This window comes from Myotis daubentonii, chromosome 4 (assembly GCF_963259705.1).
Source record: "Myotis daubentonii chromosome 4, mMyoDau2.1, whole genome shotgun sequence".
NCBI classification, from domain to species: domain Eukaryota; kingdom Metazoa; phylum Chordata; class Mammalia; order Chiroptera; family Vespertilionidae; genus Myotis; species Myotis daubentonii.
In genome coordinates, this window is record NC_081843.1 from 110,610,869 (window position 1) to 110,629,661 (window position 18,793).

The following is an 18,793-nucleotide window of genomic DNA, read 5'->3' on the forward strand; positions in this document are numbered from 1 at the left end:
ACCGCTCAGCCGCAAAAACGCTGCTCCAGGAGCCGCCGGCTCGGCCCGCTTCCCCGGGGTGGGCTGGGCTGGGCCGGGACCGGGTGCGGGAGCGTCGCTAGGCGCACAACCCCTTCCTTTCGGGCCGGGGCCGCCTGCACGGGGGGCGGGGTGACGCCGGGAGCCGGCGGTTACACGGTTTCCTGGGAAGCGCGGCGGGACGCCTGGGCTCTCGGGAGGCGGGAGCGGAAACCCGGCGCCCCAGCCCGGGAGGCGCGGGGGGAGGGGGACGGGGGGAGCAGCGGGGGGAGCACGGGGCAGCGGGGGGAGCACGGGGCAGCGGGAGGCGCGGGGGGAGGGGGACGGGGGGAGCAGCGGGGGGAGCACGGGGCAGCGGGGGGAGCACGGGGCAGCGGGAGGCGCGGGGGGAGGGGGGCGGGGGGAGCAGCGGGGGGAGCACGGGGCAGCGGGAGGCGCGGGGGGAGGGAGGCGGGGAGCGCGGGGCGGCGGGCAGGGGCGGGGCTAAAAGGCATTGGGCGCGGCTGTGCGAGCGGAGGGACGGGGTGGAGAGGAGGAGGAGAAGAAGAGAAGAAGCGGGGGAGCACCCCGTCTCCCCGGCGGCGGCGGCAGGCGCCCTGGCCTCCCCTCCCCGCGTCGCCGGGGCGCAGCTGAGTCGGGGCGGCCGCTGGGCCCGCGCCCTGGTCCTCGCGCCTCCCGCCCGCGCCGCCCGCCCGGAGGGCCCGGCCCTGGAGGAGGTAACTGCCCCGGACTCCTGCCCCGCGTGGCCCCCCCCCCCTCCCCGTCCCCGCCTGGGTCCGCGGGCTCCTGGGCCCTCTGTGCCCGTTCACCCTCCGTCCCCCGGTCACCCTCTGCCCTGCGCGTCCTTGCCCCCGCCCCGGCTGCCCATCCTCAGCCCCGGGGAGCGGCTCCCCCGAGGTCGGGGGGAGGACACCTCGGAGCCCCTGGAGGGCTTGCGGGGGGGGGGGGGACCCCGTGGGAGACCTCCGTGGGTTGGTGATGAGGTAGTTGAACGCTGAGGAAGGAAACCACGGAAGAGCTCGGAGATGGTCTAAATTGCGTGGCCCCTGTGTTTTCAGTACAGGCACTGCTCTGGGGAGACCATGCCTTTCCCTTCCTGGCATGTTCAGTGAGTGTGATGGCTGACTTTGCCCCCTTCCGAGAACGAATCTGCTGGTCTGGCGCTGTCTGTGAGGCCCAGGACATGACTGTTTCGAGTGCCACTTCAGCAGCAGGCGTGATCTTGGGGCATAATAGGCGGTGGGAACATGACCAAATCCTGTAGGCCTCCGTCCTCACATCTTGAACCCCCTTTTTATCCTTCACATTTTGGTTGCATAACTTATCTCTGAGTACATCGCTGGAGTGTTTTAAATTAAAGCAAATCCCTGCCGGGCTGGTGTGGCTCAATGGTTGAGCCTGGACCCATGCGCCTAGAGTCGCCTGTTGCGGGCTTGATCCCCAGGATGGGGGGTGCAGAAGGCAACCGCTCCCCGTTTCTCTCTCATTGATGTTTCTATCTCTCCGTCTCCCTTCCGCCCTCTCTCTAAAATCAATACCAGGTGTACCGGTTAATAATGCGGATTTTCTAGTCAAAACACGATAATTTCAAGAGAAACACCAAAAGTGCTTTATTCAAAGAAATGTCCATCGCTAGCCACACATTTCCCCCATCTTTCAGGTAATTTGTGGATGCCGTCCCAATAGAACTTTTCTTGTTTTGAGGCAAACCATTCAGAGACCCAAGTTTCCACTTCTTCTCACGTGCTGCTCAGAAAGTGCGTGTGCCATCGATCGGAACAAGCGGTAATCTGAAGGAGTAAGGTCTGGTGAATACGGCGGGTGGGTTCTCACTTCCCAGGCAAGCTCTTTTAACGTGTCTTTAACTGGTTTTGAAGTGTGTGATGGTGCGTTATCGTGAAGCAAAATTACTTTGCCGTGTCTTCTGGCACATTCTGGTCATTTCACGATCAAAGCCGGTTCAAATCGATTATTTGTTGTCGGTAGTAATCGGTATTTACGGTTTCACCTGGTTTTAGAAGCTCATGATACACCACACCTTCCTGATCCCACCAAATACAGAGCATTGTCTTTCTGAAGCGATTTGGCCTTGCAGTCGATGTTGATGGTTGACCTGCATCAACCCATGATTTTGTGCGTTTGGAATTCTCCAAATAAATCCATTTTTCATCGCCAGTCACAATTCGATGCAAAAAAGCCTTTCTTTCGTGCTGTTGAAGCAACATTTTACTGATGACTTTTCGGTTTTCCATTTGTCTTTCGTTCAGTTGATGTGGCACCCATTTTCCTTCCTTTAAAATCTTCCCATTGCTTGTAAACGATCAGAAATTGTTTACTGAGCAATGGTTAATCTTTCTGCAAGTTGTTTTTGAGTTTGACACGCGTCTTCATCCAATAATGCTTGTAATTGTTGGTCTTTAAACTTTTTTAGTTGACCTGGATGTTCGTCTTTCACATCGAAATCATCACTTTTAAGGCATTTAAACCAGCGGTCACAAGTATCTTGAAATGGAGCATGTTCACCATAAGCTTCCTGAAGTATACGATCACTTTCAGCAGCACTTTTCTTCAAAATAAAGTCATGAATTAAAACTTTCCGCAAATGCTCTTTTTTTTGGCACAAAATTCGACATTTTTAAGTGTAAAAATATCTATGATGTTAACACCTTCAGCAAATTTGACATACGAAGTTTTGAAGCTTGCTGTCAATACAACAAAATAGCATACATATCAAATTGCATATATATCAATATATGTGTAACTCTATCTATTGAGAAAATCTGCATTATTAAGCGGTACACCTGGTAAAAACATAAAAAAAAACAAAACAAATGAAGTAAATCCTTGGCATAAATACTTAAGTATATACTGTATCCTATATCTAGGAGAGGTAAGGCCCCTTTAAAAAACAAACATCTGGCCAGTGTGGCTCAGTTGGCGGGCATCGATTGGTGCACCAAAAGATGGTTGGGTCTTTTCTGGTCAGGGCACTTGCCCGGATTTGGGGCTCGGTCCCCAGTAGGGGGCGTTCAGGAGGCAGCCCATTGATACTGGCTTTCTTGTCCCTGTTTCTCTCTCCCCCTGTCCCTCACTGGGAGTGAGGTAGAAGCTGTATTGCCTTTTGTGACCTAGCCTTGGGAAATGCAAAGCATCACTCCTGTTTTATTCTGGTTAAAATAGAGCAGATCCCATCCAGTTTTAAGGGATAAGGCATAGACCAGAGAAGGGGTCTCTGAGAGACAGCAACCTCACAGTGTAGGAGAACATGGGACAGGGGGTGCTGCTGTGGCCATCTTCGGAGAAAGGCAGGTCACGTGGAAACTGTATTTTCCAGATCTTCCCCGAGCCTTGTTTGCCTTCACAGTCGGAGAAATAACTTGTCAAATAAACGCAAATACAATTTGCCTGACTGGTCAGGATACCAGATGAGATACCGAATGCATTGTCAATATCTTGCCTTCAGAAGAGAGTTGAACTGATGAAAAAGTAAAACACCAAGTCTTTATGAGAATTCTAAATTAAGATCCTCAGTAAATATGGGCTATTTATTATGATCATTATTTTTTGCATTTCATAGCATCTTGTGACTGTTTTTCCTTAACTGGTCACTGAAACCTCGACAAGCATGGAGATCAGGTTGGAGGTTTTGACGTCAACCACCATCAAGCAGAAGAGGCCCTGGCCCCGCGTCTCCTGGTTGGGCCAGGTAGGTGTTTCTTTATCGTACCGTCCAGTCGTCGTCTGTGTGGAACGTGTGCTTGGCCTCCGAGGTTGAAGAATGGTCTGTGACATTTAAAAAATAAAATCCGTCTTTCAAGGATCACCTGCCCACAGAACAGGGTTTTGTGTTTGTGTATTGTCTTTATTTTTTTTTAAATATATTTTATTGATTTTTTACAGAGAGAAAGGGAGAGGGATAGAGAGTTAGAAACATCGATGATGAGAGAGGAACATCGATCAGCTGCCTCCTGCAAACTTCCAGCTGGGGATGTGCCCACAACCCAGGTACATGCCCTTGACCGGAATCGAACCTGGGACCTTTCAGTCCGCAGGCTGACACTCTATCCACTGAGCCAAACCGGTTAGGTTGTGTATTGTCTAGTATAGTGAGCAAGTTAGCTTTTCCAGAAAGTTAAATGTTCTATCAAGAAGAAATATTTTAACAAGTAAATCTAAAAGTCAAGTGAATAAATAATCTGATGAACAGAATAAACTGGTGAATATAATAGAGTCAGGGGCATAGAAAGGGAGTGGACTGACTATTCTCGGGGGGAGGTGTGGGGGATGCGGGAAGAGACTGGACAAAAATCGTGCACCTATGGATGAGGACAGTGCAGGGGAGGGGGGGTAAGGGCAGAGGGTGGGGTGGGAACCGGGTGGAGGGGAGCTATGGGGGGGGGGAGAGGAACAACTGTAATAATCTGAACAATAAAGATTTAATTTAAAAAATATTTTTTTTATATTCTGTTTAAAAAGGTGGTGATGGCATATAGCAAAAAGGAATTTTTAATCTTCTGAACCTTTTCCTATCGGAACAATCCGTGGTTTTTATGAGTGTGCAACCCAGTGGCCCTTAGACCTGGGGTGAAGGTGGGTCACGGTGCACTAATGGCCCAGGACACGACTCACAATACATGGGATAGAGGCCTCACCGCAGGGAAAGTGGGCAAACCTAGATTTATCACAATTATTAAAATTAAATTTGGTGGTCCCAGTCAGCATGGCTCAGTGGTTGAGCGTTGACCTATGAACCAGGAGGTCACGGTTCGATTCCCGGTCAGGGCACATGCCTGGGTTGCAGGCTCAATCCCCAGTGCTGGGTGTGCAGGAGGCAGCTGATCAGTGATTCTCATCATTGATGTTTCTATCTCCCTCTCTCAAATCAATTTTTAAAAATTATATTTAAAAAAATTTGGTGTTGTGTCATTTCCTCGGAGAAATTATACCATTAACTTACCTTCTCTTGAACTTCACGGTGGTTCATAGTCATCGGAGGGCTTGTTAAAACAAGGGCTGTGCCCCATCCCCGAACTGCTGGTTCAGTGGGCCCGGGGTAGAAGAAGATGCATTTCCTACAGGGTCTCGGGGGTTGCTGATGCCGCTGGTGAGGTGGCATTTTGAAAACCACTGCCCTGGGATAATACATGAAGGCAAAGTTAATTCAAAACAGCACACTTTTCCTAGGTAATAAAAATGATCAGCGCCCTAACCGGTTTGGCTCAGTGGATAGAGTGTCGGCCTGCGGACTGAACGGTCCCAGGTTCGATTCTGGTCAAGGGCATATACCTTGGTTGCAGGCACATCCCCATTAGGGGGTGTGCAGGAGGCAGCTGATGGATGTTTCTCTCTCATTGATGTTTCTAACTCTCTATCCCTCTCCCTTTCTCTCTGTAAAACATCAATAAAATATATATTTTAAAAAATGATCAGCCAGGGTTGCAGAACCCATATCTGTTTTAATCTAAATAAGTAATTTAAAAACTTGTCCATACTAGGGTTAAATTGATGACCCAGTTTTGGCTAGCAGAAGACACTTTTATAATTTTAATCCTCAAAGCAATCTAAATTGCATTTGTTAGGTCATTTTTACCAAGTAATTTTAATGAGGTATTTTAAGATAGAGTGAAACCATGTTCAGTCTACCTAGTTAACCTTATGGTTCATTTTAGGATTCATGGTACAAAGGTACATAATCTTTCTTAAACGTCACTTTGTTCTTTTCTGGCATAATTTGAATAAGAGTTTGAATGCACTTCTGCCACCTCTTAAGTCTCACGTGTTTCTTCTCAGGAAAACGAAGCTGTTTTTCTTTTGGATGATAAACTCATACAGGAAATTAATTTGCTGTCGGGAAGGACAAAGAAGAAAATCCCTCGCCTGCAGCCTTTCTTGAAGCATCTTGTGGTCCTCACAACGTCCAGCAATGGTTAAGTAGGCCTGGTGTTTCCAGAGGCTGAGGCAGCCTGAAATTTCTAACAACGTGGGGCCATCTCAGGGGCACTTTTAGATTGTAAGGATTGCATTTCCTTTTCGGAAACAGATGCCTGGCTGGCTGGGGTCCTTACTACCGGGGAGCTTTTCCTTTGGAACAAAGATCAAGATTGTTTGAAAACTATCCAGGCAGCTGAGAAGCCGAAGGAAATGATTAAGGCTGCAGTAGGTGAGAATGTGTTTGTTTAAATTGGTTTTAACTTGATAAAACAGGAAGGGAGGACGAAATATTTTCCTATTGCTATTTTTAAAAAATCTCTCTGTGTGTGTGTATATCTCTGTGTGTGTATGTGTATATTTCTTTGCATTTTTTTGGTGGTGTTTATTTGTGATACTTAGATTCATCTTGGATGAATGTAGTCTGGTATGCCTAACATATCTGATAACAAAGCGTTCCTAATATCACGTAAATATGTGATGTTACTATTATTTGTACTTTTAATTTTTTACTACTGCCTTAGCTTTACATCCTTAATGGTCACATTATTCTGGCTCTTTGTTAGAAGAGATAAATTATTTAGCCTTTGGAGGGAATTCAGTCTTCAAGGTTTAATTACTTTTTTAACTTTTTATTTTTATTTTTAGCAAGCTCGTTGAGACTCTATTTGTATGTCTCTGGAGATGGAAAAAGAGTTCTGATTGTAACTCCCTCTGGAGGCATATTTCTTTGGGAATATTTGGAATTCAGGGATGTCTTGTCTTCTAAAAGCCCTTCTTTGAGGGGCCAGTGGTCCCAGATCACACCTGAAGAAGCAGTGCGTTTGCCTTCCACTGAAGATAAAGAAGCTGTGGTGCATGCTGCTTTCATAAAAAATGAGGTAAGACCCACATCGGACAGGGGGTTCAAGGAGGCGAGCCCTCAGACTCTGTGACCACACACTGGAGTTAATGAGCAGAGTGGGCAGTGGCATCGCTATAGATCTTTAGTCATCATCGTCCCAGAAACGGTGAAATTATTGTGGAAAATACATTGTTATTTCTTTTTTTTTTTTTTTTTTTTTTTAAATATATTTTATTGATTTCTTACAGAGAGGAAGGGAGAGAGATAGAGAGTTAGAAACATCAGTGAGAGAGAAACATTGATCAGCTGCCTCCTGCACATCTCCCACTGGGGATGTGCCCGCAACCCAGGTACATGCCCTTGACCGGAATCGAACCTGGGACCCTTCAGTCCGCAGGCCGACGCTCTATCCACTGAGCCAAACCGGTTTCGGCTACATTGTTATTTCTTGTTCACATTTTTAGAGGTGTTTATAAAAATGGTTTGATATTAGAGCTCCCTTTCTCTTTCCCTAGTTTTACTTTTCCCTAGTTTTGAAATATAGCTAGTTTTGTAATTTAAAAAGCTAGAATTGGTGACATTAAATAAGCCGTTTACTTCCCAGGAAATAATACCTTTATGAACCAAAAAACATTTTAAATAGCAGCATGGACCTACATTTTATTACCAGTCCACTACTGTTAAAAGTTGCATTTTGAAGTTTCATTGTTTTCCTCTACCTCACCCCACTTCCAGTGCCCTAGTTTAAATAATATATAACTGTAGAAGAGAAAGTTACTATGTAAGTATCGTTTTAGTGACAGCCCCAGTAAATGGCAGTGTTTTCTTAAGAGAATAAACTGCATGTTGATTTCCCATTTGGGATATACCTGTGGCTCAGAAATAAATTAGTCTTGAACTTAATGTTTAGAATAAAAATAGAAACAAGATCTCGATATTTCATTTGTGATGAGAAATATGTGTGCTCTGCTCCTTGATTTATTGTCGAATAGATTATGTGCTAAAGTATATTGCATTTATCTACAGTTATTGGGCGACTGCTGCTTGTGCGCATTTACGTTTTATTCTGGGGAGTGTCTGAGGTTGACATGTCTAGCAATTCGGTGGCATGAGAATGTGTTTCCACCTGTGAGGTGAGGTAAATGTTCCCTTCTTTCTTATTTTCCCTCCCTTTTAAGACACAGGTACCTTTGGCTTAGAACAGTGATGGCGAACCTTTTGAGCTCGGCGTGACAGCATTTTGAAAAACCCTAACTTAACTCTGGTGCCGTGTCACATAGAAATTTTTTGATATTTGCAACCGTAGTAAAACAAAGATTTATATTTTTGATATTTATTTTATATATTTAAATGCCATTTAACAAAGAAAAATCAACCAAAAAAATGAGTTCGCGTGTCATAGGTTCGCCATCACTGGCTTAGAAATACACAGATTAGTAAATGAACTATCACTTCTGAGACTTTACAGATCCTTTCTTCCCATAGTATTGCTTTAGTTTTCATTTAAACACGTTTAATCAGTTATTTTGCTTTTGTTTGTTTCCCTTCTTAGAAGTGAAAACACGTAAAAGATAAGGCAGACTATGGTTTTACTTGTTTTAAGACAATAAAGAACTACTTTGGAAAGGAATTTTTACAGTCAATTTTTAAAAGGCACTTGAATTTACTGTACTTTTTACATGCTGGAGAATTTTTTTATTTAAACATAGAATTATTCTAAAAAGCCCATCAAAAAGAATGCATTATAAAAACATAATGGCTAAATAAAATATTGTGATTTGGGGGGGTGTATTTTTCTTTCTGTTTATTTTCTTTATTTTTTATGCTAACAATAACTTACTAAGGTATAACTTATATAAAGTAAAACAAACAAATCTAATGAATATACATGCGTGTAACAGTCCTCATATCAAGTATAGAACACTATCCAGAAAATCCACTCTTCTCTATTCAGTCCCTTTAAAAAAATATTAGCAATAATATAGAAATGGGGGTGTCTAAACCATTAGTGGAAGCAGATGTATTTGGGGTTGGCTACCAAACATGCTCTTACTAACAAAACTCTGTGATTGAGCTTGTTTAACTGGTGACTGCTCTTCTGTGACTTGGACGGCTGCTATAAGAGGCCCCTAACATATGTGCACACGTAGGAACTTAGTTTGACCCTTTAGTTTTTTTGTAATGGACTCCATATTAATCTAGAAGTTACCATACTTCCTGTTTTCAATTATTTCCTTACTTTCTTAGATCCTTGCCATACCGTGTTCATTGGGCCCAGCAAGATTGCCTTCTGGGTAGTCTGATTCCTCCGTGTGAGTCGGTCAAGTCAAGAGGAGCTCTAATTTCTGCCTTTTCAAGAGATGGCCTTACCCTGGCAGTAACTCTGAATCAGAAAGACCCGAAGGTCAGAAATGTAATCTGTCTTGGAAGTAACCTATAAGACAGAGAATTGAGTCCCGTTTTAAAATGTTTTTCCCCCCCTGGAGGTAATTCTTTAAATTGGTGTTTTCTAATCCAGCTCAACATTGTGGATTGGTGAAGTTATTTAAATTGGCTACCAGGCCCTGGCTGGTGTGGCTCAGCTGGCTGAGTGTTGTCCCCTGCTCCGAAAGGTTGCCAGTTCAATTCCCGGTCAGGGCGCAGGCCCAGGTGTCTGGTTTGATCCCTGGTCGGGGTGGGGTACAGGAGGCAACCGATCAAGGTTCCTCGCTCACATCGATGTTTCTCTCCCTTCCTCTCTCTCTCAAATCACTAAAGAAATTAAATAAATGACCTGCTATAGTTTTCAATACTTAGCCTTCAGAAGCAAAAATAGGTTGAGGGAAAAGGAAGAAAGAAGGGCAATGCTGTAACTGGTGTTCTTCAAATGTAGAATCAAAGAAAAGAAATATATGGGTGGTGAGCACTGCTTGCCCGTTGGGAAAGACCCCTAGATAGTGTACTGATGTAATAATAGATCGCTAGGTCTTCAGAATTATAAGTAATGATCAAAGTAAAATAATTTTAATGGTTTTGTCTTCTTTAACTCTCCCTAGGCAACTCAGGTATTATTTGTAAACACACTGAATTTTGTCACTCTCTGCGGGAGCCTTAAAGGCTGTAGCAACAAGAGCCCCATGGTTCCTGCTGCCCTTGTCAGGTAAGAACTCGTTTGTATTTCTAAATGGTGCTTTTGTTTTCTTTTCCAACAGTGTGATACGTTCAAGGCTCTGATGGTTCAATAGGTGTCTAGATAGGTATTTAGATGGATAGTGCAGCCCTCAGCATCTGTGTGATAGCTTCTAAATATTGCCTGATGTGAGGAAAGCCCTAAGTGCCTAAGGAAGGGGCTGCTTGGGGGGAAGATACTGAGCATTTTCTCTCTTTTATTTCTTGCTACGTTGTCCGAGGAAGAGTGGGAGTGGGATCATGGCTGGTAGAAATATATTGGGCTTAACTGGGGAGGCTGAACTGGAAAAAAGTTGGCATTCTCTGCACACGGGTCCGTAGCCACATACGTGGCGATTTGGGATGGCACGGGAGCTACCACGTGGGACATACAATAGGGAGGTTTCCTCTTGGACCCCCGGACTTCCCTTTCTGAACAATTTCCTGTGCTGCTCTCTGAATTTTCAAAGTTTTTAGACCCATCCAGCCTTGTCTCTTCATTTTCTTCCCCCCTTAACCCTACCAGGCCTGAGGCCCTGAACCTAACTGTCCCCTATACCTGGGCTCCTCAGCATTAAAGAGAAAAAACCAACATGATAAAGAAAAATGTTAGTTACATGCAAACAAGTGGTTAGAATAAGATGGAACTTGGAGACATTGTAGAACATAGGTCTAGGCCAAGTACCGGGAAATCGGTACAGCGGTCTGGTCGGGTTAAAGGTTCCGTTCTGAAGGTGTTACGGGTCTCGGTTCAGCAGGGTTTGACTGCGGGTGTCCCTCATTTACGTGAGCAACAGCTGCTTTTGTCTCCATGAGACATCACGGTTACCAGACAGTTACCGAGGAGACATGACGGCGTTGCGAACAGGGATACTGCGGCGCGTGGAACCCCGCGGGCGTTGACCTCTCCGTCTATCAGTAGATCTTGGTTGTGGACACCAGTAGGGTTAACAGTTGTTCTGATTAACATGTGAGTGGCTGAAAAGCTTAACTCTCGGGGAGTATTTTTATTTTATGATTTGCTCGTGAATCGTAATTTCTAATTAGTATGTCGTATGGAGTAGATGTGTATGCGTGAACTCTTTTTTTCTGGGAAGTGACATACACAAAATGTATGTGGCAGTTATGGCAGTTGTCTGCTCTCCATTCTTTTTTTTTTTTTTTTAAATATATTTTATTGCTTTTTTACAGAGAGGAAGGGAGAGAGAGAGAGAGAAACATCAATGAGAGAGAAACATTGATCAGCTGCCTCCTGCACATCCCCCACTGGGGACGTGCCCGCAACCCAGGTACATGCCCTTGACCGGAATCGAACCCGGGACCTTTCAGTCCGCAGGCCGACGCTCTATCCACTGAGCCAAACCGGTTTCGGCTCCATTCTTTTTTTAAAAGAAATATTTTTATTGGCTTCAGAGAGGAAGGGAGAGGGGGAGAGAGATAGAAAAACATCAATGATGAGAGAATCATTGACCGGCTGCCTCCTGCACACCCCCTCCTGGGGATCGAGCCCACAGCCCAGGCATGTGCTGTTGACAGGAATCGAACCTGGGAAGCTTCAGTGAGGGCTGCTCTCTATTCTTTTGCCCTTGTTTTTTGAAGAGTTGCACCTCTGCGTGGCCGTTAGAAATCGTCAGACACACTGTCTAGAATCCTTTCTAAACATACTGTCTCACTCTTTCTAGGTCGTACTGGGTAGGCGACATCAGCTGGACCCATGACAGCCTTTTCCTGGCCTGTATGTTAAAACGCGGCTCCCTGGTTTTACTGACGTGCCAAGGGGAATTGCTGACACTGACCACGCGTGGCTGCTCGGTAGAATTTGGGCCAGCCGAGTTTATTCCGCTCCACCCGCTCATTACATACAGGTGAGACGTTTCAATCGTTTCAGTTGGTTTACAGAAGTTTTCTCTTTTGTTATTCCTGTACTGTTTTGTTTTTATGATTTTATCTTTCAAATTGTCTTATTTTTTCTTTGAGTGTGTCGTCTCGATATGTTTCTTATTTATAGTTTTTTTTCTATTTCTTTTTGTGGCTTAATCCTGGTGAAAATTTGACATTGTGACTATGTAAGTATAAGTTATTTAAATATTCAGTAGCACTAAAATTTTTATATTCTTTGACAAAAGTTAATAAAAGTATGTCCTTTATTTTATTATTTGTTTACATTTTATTTATTTTTATTGATTTTTTTAATGTTGACATTATTTCAGGAGTCCCCCTCCCTCCCCTTGCTTACCTCCACTGTCCCCCATCAACCCCTCCCCTTGTCGAGATAAATTTATAACTTAATATAACTCGACACATAGATTTATATACCTTTGTTCCAATTGGAAAAAGTTGTTGGAAATGGATAGAGGACTTTAGAAGTTATCCACATTTAAAGTTTTTAAAATTGTGAGGTGGTTCTTCTACTTACTTGTTGTATGACTTTGGATAAGTTATTCTTTGAGCTTCTATTTCGTCTGCTGTGAAATAATTGGTTGAGGAGATGAAGGAAGATACAACATTGGAAAAGGCCTTTGAAATTACTTCACTCCCCCTGCTTTACAGAGGAGGGCTGTGTTCTTGATTATATTTAGCAAAAGCCGATGCTTTATTTATTTATTTATTATTTGTTAATCCTCACCCAAGGATAGTTTGTCCATTGCTTTTAAGAGAGAGTGGAAGGGAGGGAAGGAGGAAGGGGAGAGAGGGAGAGAGAGACAAAGAGAGAGAGAGAGACATCGATGTGAGACACTCATAATTATATTCTTATAAGTATATTTAAGTACTAGAGGCCCGATGCATGAAATTTGTGCAAGAATAAGCCTTCCTTCCACCGGCTGCCGCGACCGGCTTCCCTCGTGGCCCTGGCTTCGCCCGGAAGGACATCCAGTCTAATTAGCATATTATGCTTTTATATATTATTATAGACATGGTAAGAAGCAAAGCTAAATATTTAACTCTCTTTAATGATAAAAATGAACTGTATTAATTCTTTTCTAAAATAGCTTGTATTTTGTTTTTAGAAACAAATGCTACAATTAAGGGAAGATTAAAAACACATAAGCCATGTTGTTGTAATCGCTTATGTTTTCCTTACAGATATTACACATGAACAATTTTTGTGTTTCATTTGCTTGCGTTTTCATCATTCTGTAACTTTTAATCCCTGTTCTGCTTTCTCTTTGGAATAATACGATTGTTGAGGATTTTTCTCTTACTCATTTTTGAATGGCGATGTTTGCTTGCTAGACCACCACACTGCACCTTTCAAGGTTCAGCTCGTTCCGTAGACTCCTCGGCGTCAGCCAGCGACCCGATGCGACAGAGGTTCTCCGTGAGAACCCACTCCCGGTTGCCCTACCTCGTCGCTTCTGACGGCTACATGGTCACGACCCTCCGCTTCCTCGATAGCCTGTCTCCCTCGGGGCTGCTGCGGGCCCTTCTGCTGGACGCGGCGCAGCGGCTTGAGCAGGCGTACCGCCGCGTGGCGCTGTCTGAGGTAGCGTGCTCTGCCGTCGGCCGTCAGGGCTGACTTCTTCTTCCTTCAGACTTAACACTGCGCTGATGTGAATGTCCTCGGCCTGTACGCGTTGTCTGTAGCATTTCTAGCTGCTTTGTAACGGGATTGGGGTAAAGTTTTGCTCTTGCAAATCTTTTCTCCTGTAGCCACAAGGCAAAGGGCTGAACCTGCGATCCCTGGGGTCCCTGAGGTTGAGCCTGTTAAAACGCCAAGGAAGCGAGCGGCCGGAGGCGTCTCCCGCCCCCGGATTCTTACGGGAAGAAGAAACGATGAAGTCGCATGAAAAGACAGATTGGCAGGTACCTGGTGGCCATGCTTTATTCCCCCTGAACAGTTACGTGTTGACCTTCGTCCCGTGGTTCGCAACCTTCTGGCCCTTTAAATACAGTTCCTCCTGTTGTGACCCGACCATAAAATTATTTTCGTTGCTACTTCATAACTGTCATGTTGCTACTGTGATGAATCATAATGTAAATATCTGATATGCAGGATGGTCTTAGGCGACCCCTGTGAAAGGGTCGTTCGACCGCCAAAGGGGTCGCGACCCACAGGTTGAGAACCGCTGCCTTAGTCCAAGAATAGTATTTGGTTTTTCCCTTGTTAAAGGGGAGAGAAATTTGAGAACACCATGTGATTCTACTTATAAAGTATTGAGTGGTAGTAAGTATCATTTTTTTCACTCGTGTTTTAGGATTTTGAAGCAGAGGAAACTAACGAAAGCACATACTTCCCAAACAACTTGCTCTCTTTTTGGAACAAAGAAAATGACCCATCGCTTAGTGGTGCCAAGGAGGGGAGATTGGAGTTTGCGTCTATGTTCGACACAATACGTGCAAAGGACCCTGCGGAGGAGACCGACGGAACCATCGCAGAACTGCACTCGGTCCAGAAGAACCTCCTCGCGGCCTGGACGATCGGAGTTTCAAAAAATGTGACGGAAAGAAACGTGCTGCTAAACTACACAGTAGTTTGCATTACTTATTTTTTCTACGTCCTTCAGTTTATCAAATGTCCGTTCCCAACACTCGATCTTTCCTTAAGCAAGAGACCCAGGCGTGACGCGTGGGTGCTTTGTGTCTTCCAACTCTTCCATCAGTGCTTGTCGGCCCAGCGCTGGGCCCCGCGGGGCAGGCCGGCCGTGAGGGCCCTGGTGGCGCTGGCCGCCAGCGCGCTGCAGCTCCTGCTGGCCCGGCCGCCGCGGGGCCCGGCCTTCTCCCAGAGGCTGGCCGCCTGCTTTCACTTACTCGGGACGGTGGCTGACCACTTAAACGGCGGAGACCGTCTCCAGCCGGAAGTCTCGGCGACAGCCAGTCAGGACTCCCTGGTGGTTCCCGTTTTTCAAACATTTCAAGATAGTGCTTCCCGGGACGGCTGGCCTTGGAACGCGTCTTTCAAGACTCGTCCTCCGGTAGTAAACCTCGATCAGCAGCCAGGACGCAGGTATGATTCCTGTAAAGTTGGGATACCATTTGCAGTATAGATTGCTTTCCTTTTAAAAAAAATGGAGCTGTGGTTCCCATACTATAAATCTCACCGTTTTAAAGTTTAGTGATTAGTTTTTAGAATAGTCACAAGGTCATAGAACTAGTAACACTAATTCCAGAATATTTTTATCACCCCTAAAAGAAACCTTGTCTCCGTCAGCACTCAGCCTTATAGATTTGATTTTATCGGAAAGTATTTTAGCACTTACGCCCGATGCTATTCCACACACACATTTTATTAGTCTTGGGCAACCAGGTACTGTTGAGACATGTTGGTTTAGGTAAGCACCAGAGAAAAGTGACCACAGGTACATAAAGCATTTGTGAAGATTTAAAAACTATATTATGCATGGTTTTGGTCAGTGGCCTTTGTGCTGTATTTAAATTCAATCAGTTTGTGTGTGTGTTATTATATCAGAGAAGAATGCAGGCCAATCAGGAGGCTATACTGATTCTTACCCCTCGTCTGAAATTTGGTTTGATGGTCGTCTAATTTTGTGTGCAGATTGGTGTTTCTGTGGAGAGTCCTGTATCAAAAGACTTTATGGTATCAGAGCCAGTTAAGTCGAAGAGTTCCTGAAGGTGACAGACCGTTACCTGCAAAGGCGGCCCAGGAAGCAGCTGCTGTCCGGTCCCTGTTATGTCACATCCAGGCGAACCTACAGGCGGCCGGAGCCTGCCTGGGCCAAACCTCAGAGCTCAAACCTATCAGTGGTCAGTGTCTCATACACCGTTCCTCACTCCATAAGTTAGCAAAACAGCTAACGGGGCTTTGATTGTGTTAACTGGTCACAATTATTTGTTTTTCAAAATTTCTGGATGAGCTAAAACACCGGGTTTTAAAACGAAGTACATTTTTATGAAGTGATATAATTAACCATAACTAATCATTGGTTAAAAACTTTGCAGGTGAAGAGTGCTTCCTGTTAGGATCCTATGAAAAGGCTGTTGAGCTGTGGAGGAAAGCTCTGCAAGAAACCCAAGGGAACGGTAGGGGGTTATTAAAAATAATATTCGCCATGAGATTGGTAGGAACGGATGTTAGCAGACTCCAGAGCGTAAAAATAATTTCAAGTGCAAGTGCTCAGAACTTCTTCATGCTCAAATAGAGTAACACGTATTGTAGGAACCTGGACTGTCAGAAATACTGACTTAAAATTAGTTTTATTTAAAGTTAGTCTTAGTCTTGGAATTTGTAGAACCAAGAATTTTTTGTTGTCTATAGATAAGGCTTCTTCCGTCCTATTTTGGGTTAGTGATGGAACCCATGATTGCCTGTTGATGGGGAAAATGAGGTTTAGGTCCTAAGTAAAATCATGTGTCATTTAGAGGGACTGAAAGTATCTAAATGAGAAACTGGGTCAAACACCGTATCACCTCTTACAGAGTGGGGCTCATGCTGTCTGCCCTTAACAAGTTCCTGTGAGTTAGGCTCACTGCTGGACTGAGTGGGGGCTCCATGGAGTTTCTGATGAGAATGTACGGGGGTGGATCCTGGAAGCTGGTGGTAGCTCATGTGCTCTAGGGCTGAGGGTGTGGCTGACCAGACAGAGGTTCCCACCAGGCGACCTTGGAACCAGCCCTGACGCAGCTGCTACGCAGTCAGCTTGGCCAGTTGAATACATTTCCTGCCTCCTGTGGCTTTTACGTTTCCTTCAGTCGTCTACCTAACCTGCTGTGTGCCTGGTACTGAGTTAGGCCCCGGGAATCACTGAAGTCAACAACCTTCCCCTCCAGTTTCCCACCGTCTGCAGGAGAGAGGATGTGAGCAGCTAGCGCTCTTCTCACCTCCTGTGGTGGGTGCCGGGAAGCCCAGGAGAGCGCGCCCCACAGTCCGGGCTGGAGTACACCCCAGCCTGGGGAAACCCTGGGGGGGCTGGCATTTAAAATGGAGTAGAAGTTGGCCAGTTAAAGGACAGGGAATGGTTTAACAGAGGATACAGCATTCCAGAAGCAATAGGACACACAGAACCGTGGCCGTTGGTGAACTGCAGGTGTTTTAGCAGGACCAGATCATACGAGGTGTGTGTGTAAATTGGGGGTAGGGTGGTGAGAGGTAGATGGAGAACAGATGGGAAAGGAACGTAGCGCATGCAGTGGTCATGGGAGTAAGATTTTATCTTGCAGACAGACAGAACGGACAAGGGACAGGCAGCCGGCATTCTCAGTCCTAAGCACCCTCAGATGTGGGCAGGGACTCCCATCCTACCGGCTTCTTTGGGGAGGCTCTCTGACCATCTGTTTGATGTGTGTTTGGCCCCTTGGTCATGGCGGCGGGGGGAGGGGCTCACACGCTTCCCTTCGTTTCAGACCATGTGTGCTTGAGACGGATGTTAGTGAACCTTAGTGCTGAGGGAACGAGGATTACAGCTCTCTTTGGATAAAATTGTAGTCATCCTGGGCCTGATGAAAGAAAATAAAACTCTTCAGAACTTAAAGTGAAAAAGAACAATGCATTGCTCACCTGTTTTCTTAAAGAATTTAAAGCATCTTTTATTGAAGCACTAGAGGCCTGGTGCATGAAATTCGTGCACTTGGGGACGCGGGGGTCCCTCAGCCCAGCCTGCGCCCTCTTGCAGTCTGAGAGCCCTCAGGGGATGTCTGAATGCTGCGGAGGTGGGGGAGGCTCCCACCACCGCCGCTGGGCTCGCCAGCCATGAGCCTGGTTGCATATTAGCCTTTTATTATGTAGGATAAAACAGATACAGAAAGGTTCACATAACAAGAGTATACAGCTTCATGGGTTTCATAAACAGAACACCCCCAGAGTGTCTGCCCAGCACCCAGGCCAAGAACCTGGCCTTGCTAACGTTTTTAACGGAAGCTTAATTCTCTCTGCTTTAAGGAGGAAGAAGGACCTGCTTTCTTCAGATGCGCTATTACCTGTCCCTTTTGTACTGCCACCTGTATAGCTATAATTTAAACGATGCCCAAGGATTGTGCGATCAGCTAGTGAGAGAACTGCTGAGATGGTCCCACCTGCCTGTAAGGGAAAATGAAGATAGTTCGGGTACGTTTTTTCAGAGATCGGTATCTTTCTTCGTATTAACGTGCACTTACAGGTTTAGCTAGGAAATTGCTTATGATAAACGGTGGTGGTTCTGCCTGGTTAGGGTTAATTCTGGAGTGGCAAGTGCATTGTGGCTAGATTGCTTTGCTTGGATCCTCCATGTTTTTAAATAAAACTATTAACTTAAAGTCATACAAGTTCCTAAGTGTATGGGCTCTAGATGCCTATCATAAAAAAGGAAGTCTAGGTGCCTATCATAAATTTACTTGTACCGGTCCTGGTTGCTCATCTAAACAGAACTACTTATGAGTTCCCTCCTGGATAATGCTGGGAACTTCGATGTTACCACTTCGTGATGGCCTGACCAGAATGTCCTCTGCTCGTTTGCTGTGTCCCTTAGCTCCCGCGTGGGGACCTCCCGGGCCTGCCCACCCCGAGGCCGCAGTGAGGGTCGTCCAGTCCATGGCCCGGTTCATGGCCGCCTATTTCACCAACCAGCGGCTCTGCATTCTGCCCCCTCACCACGTGAACGTCCTGCCTCCCCTTCACATTAAAACAGGTAAACAGTGTTCTCACCTTGTTGTTGCTCGTAATATTTAAAACAGTATTACGCAGTGATCGTCACTCTGTGGAAGGAATGCGGTCAGCTTAGTGCCTGGCGCACATGAGACACTCAGGGACCATGTGTGAATGAGTAAAGTCTGAGAAAGGTGGTTGCTTGGGTTTTTTTTTTTTTTTAAATATGGATTTTTTTTAATCACAAATTTTGGATAAGCTGGTATTTATAAAGTTTTCATTTTTAAAGTCAAAGTGCTGCCATCTTCATTTCTATAAAAATTAAACAGATTTTGTGTATG

At 45.4% G+C, this 18,793-nt stretch overlaps 1 protein-coding gene across 4 annotated transcripts in view; it reads left to right on the top strand.

The window, feature by feature from the left end:
• Positions 1–698: 698 nt before the first annotated feature.
• The window catches only part of CPLANE1 (ciliogenesis and planar polarity effector complex subunit 1), a 75,359-nt gene continuing 57,264 nt past the window's right edge, over positions 699–18,793 (top strand). For 2 of the 4 annotated variants that reach the window (XM_059694921.1, XM_059694923.1), the window contains exons 1-16: positions 2,465–2,596; positions 3,596–3,724; positions 5,809–5,944; positions 6,059–6,178; positions 6,595–6,827; positions 7,817–7,923; positions 9,038–9,194; positions 9,826–9,929; positions 11,620–11,802; positions 13,172–13,421; positions 13,589–13,741; positions 14,134–14,882; positions 15,432–15,640; positions 15,836–15,916; positions 17,772–17,936; positions 18,337–18,495. In XM_059694921.1, the coding sequence (XP_059550904.1) occupies positions 3,644–3,724; positions 5,809–5,944; positions 6,059–6,178; positions 6,595–6,827; positions 7,817–7,923; positions 9,038–9,194; positions 9,826–9,929; positions 11,620–11,802; positions 13,172–13,421; positions 13,589–13,741; positions 14,134–14,882; positions 15,432–15,640; positions 15,836–15,916; positions 17,772–17,936; positions 18,337–18,495 (2,887 nt within the window). In that variant the 5' untranslated portion in view covers positions 2,465–2,596; positions 3,596–3,643. Of the gene's footprint in view, positions 735–2,464; positions 2,597–3,595; positions 3,725–5,808; positions 5,945–6,058; positions 6,179–6,594; positions 6,828–7,816; positions 7,929–9,037; positions 9,195–9,825; positions 9,930–11,619; positions 11,803–13,171; positions 13,422–13,588; positions 13,742–14,133; positions 14,883–15,431; positions 15,641–15,835; positions 15,917–17,771; positions 17,937–18,336; positions 18,496–18,793 lie in introns of those variants that run through there. The other 2 variants (XM_059694922.1, XM_059694924.1) reach the window with 2 other exon arrangements.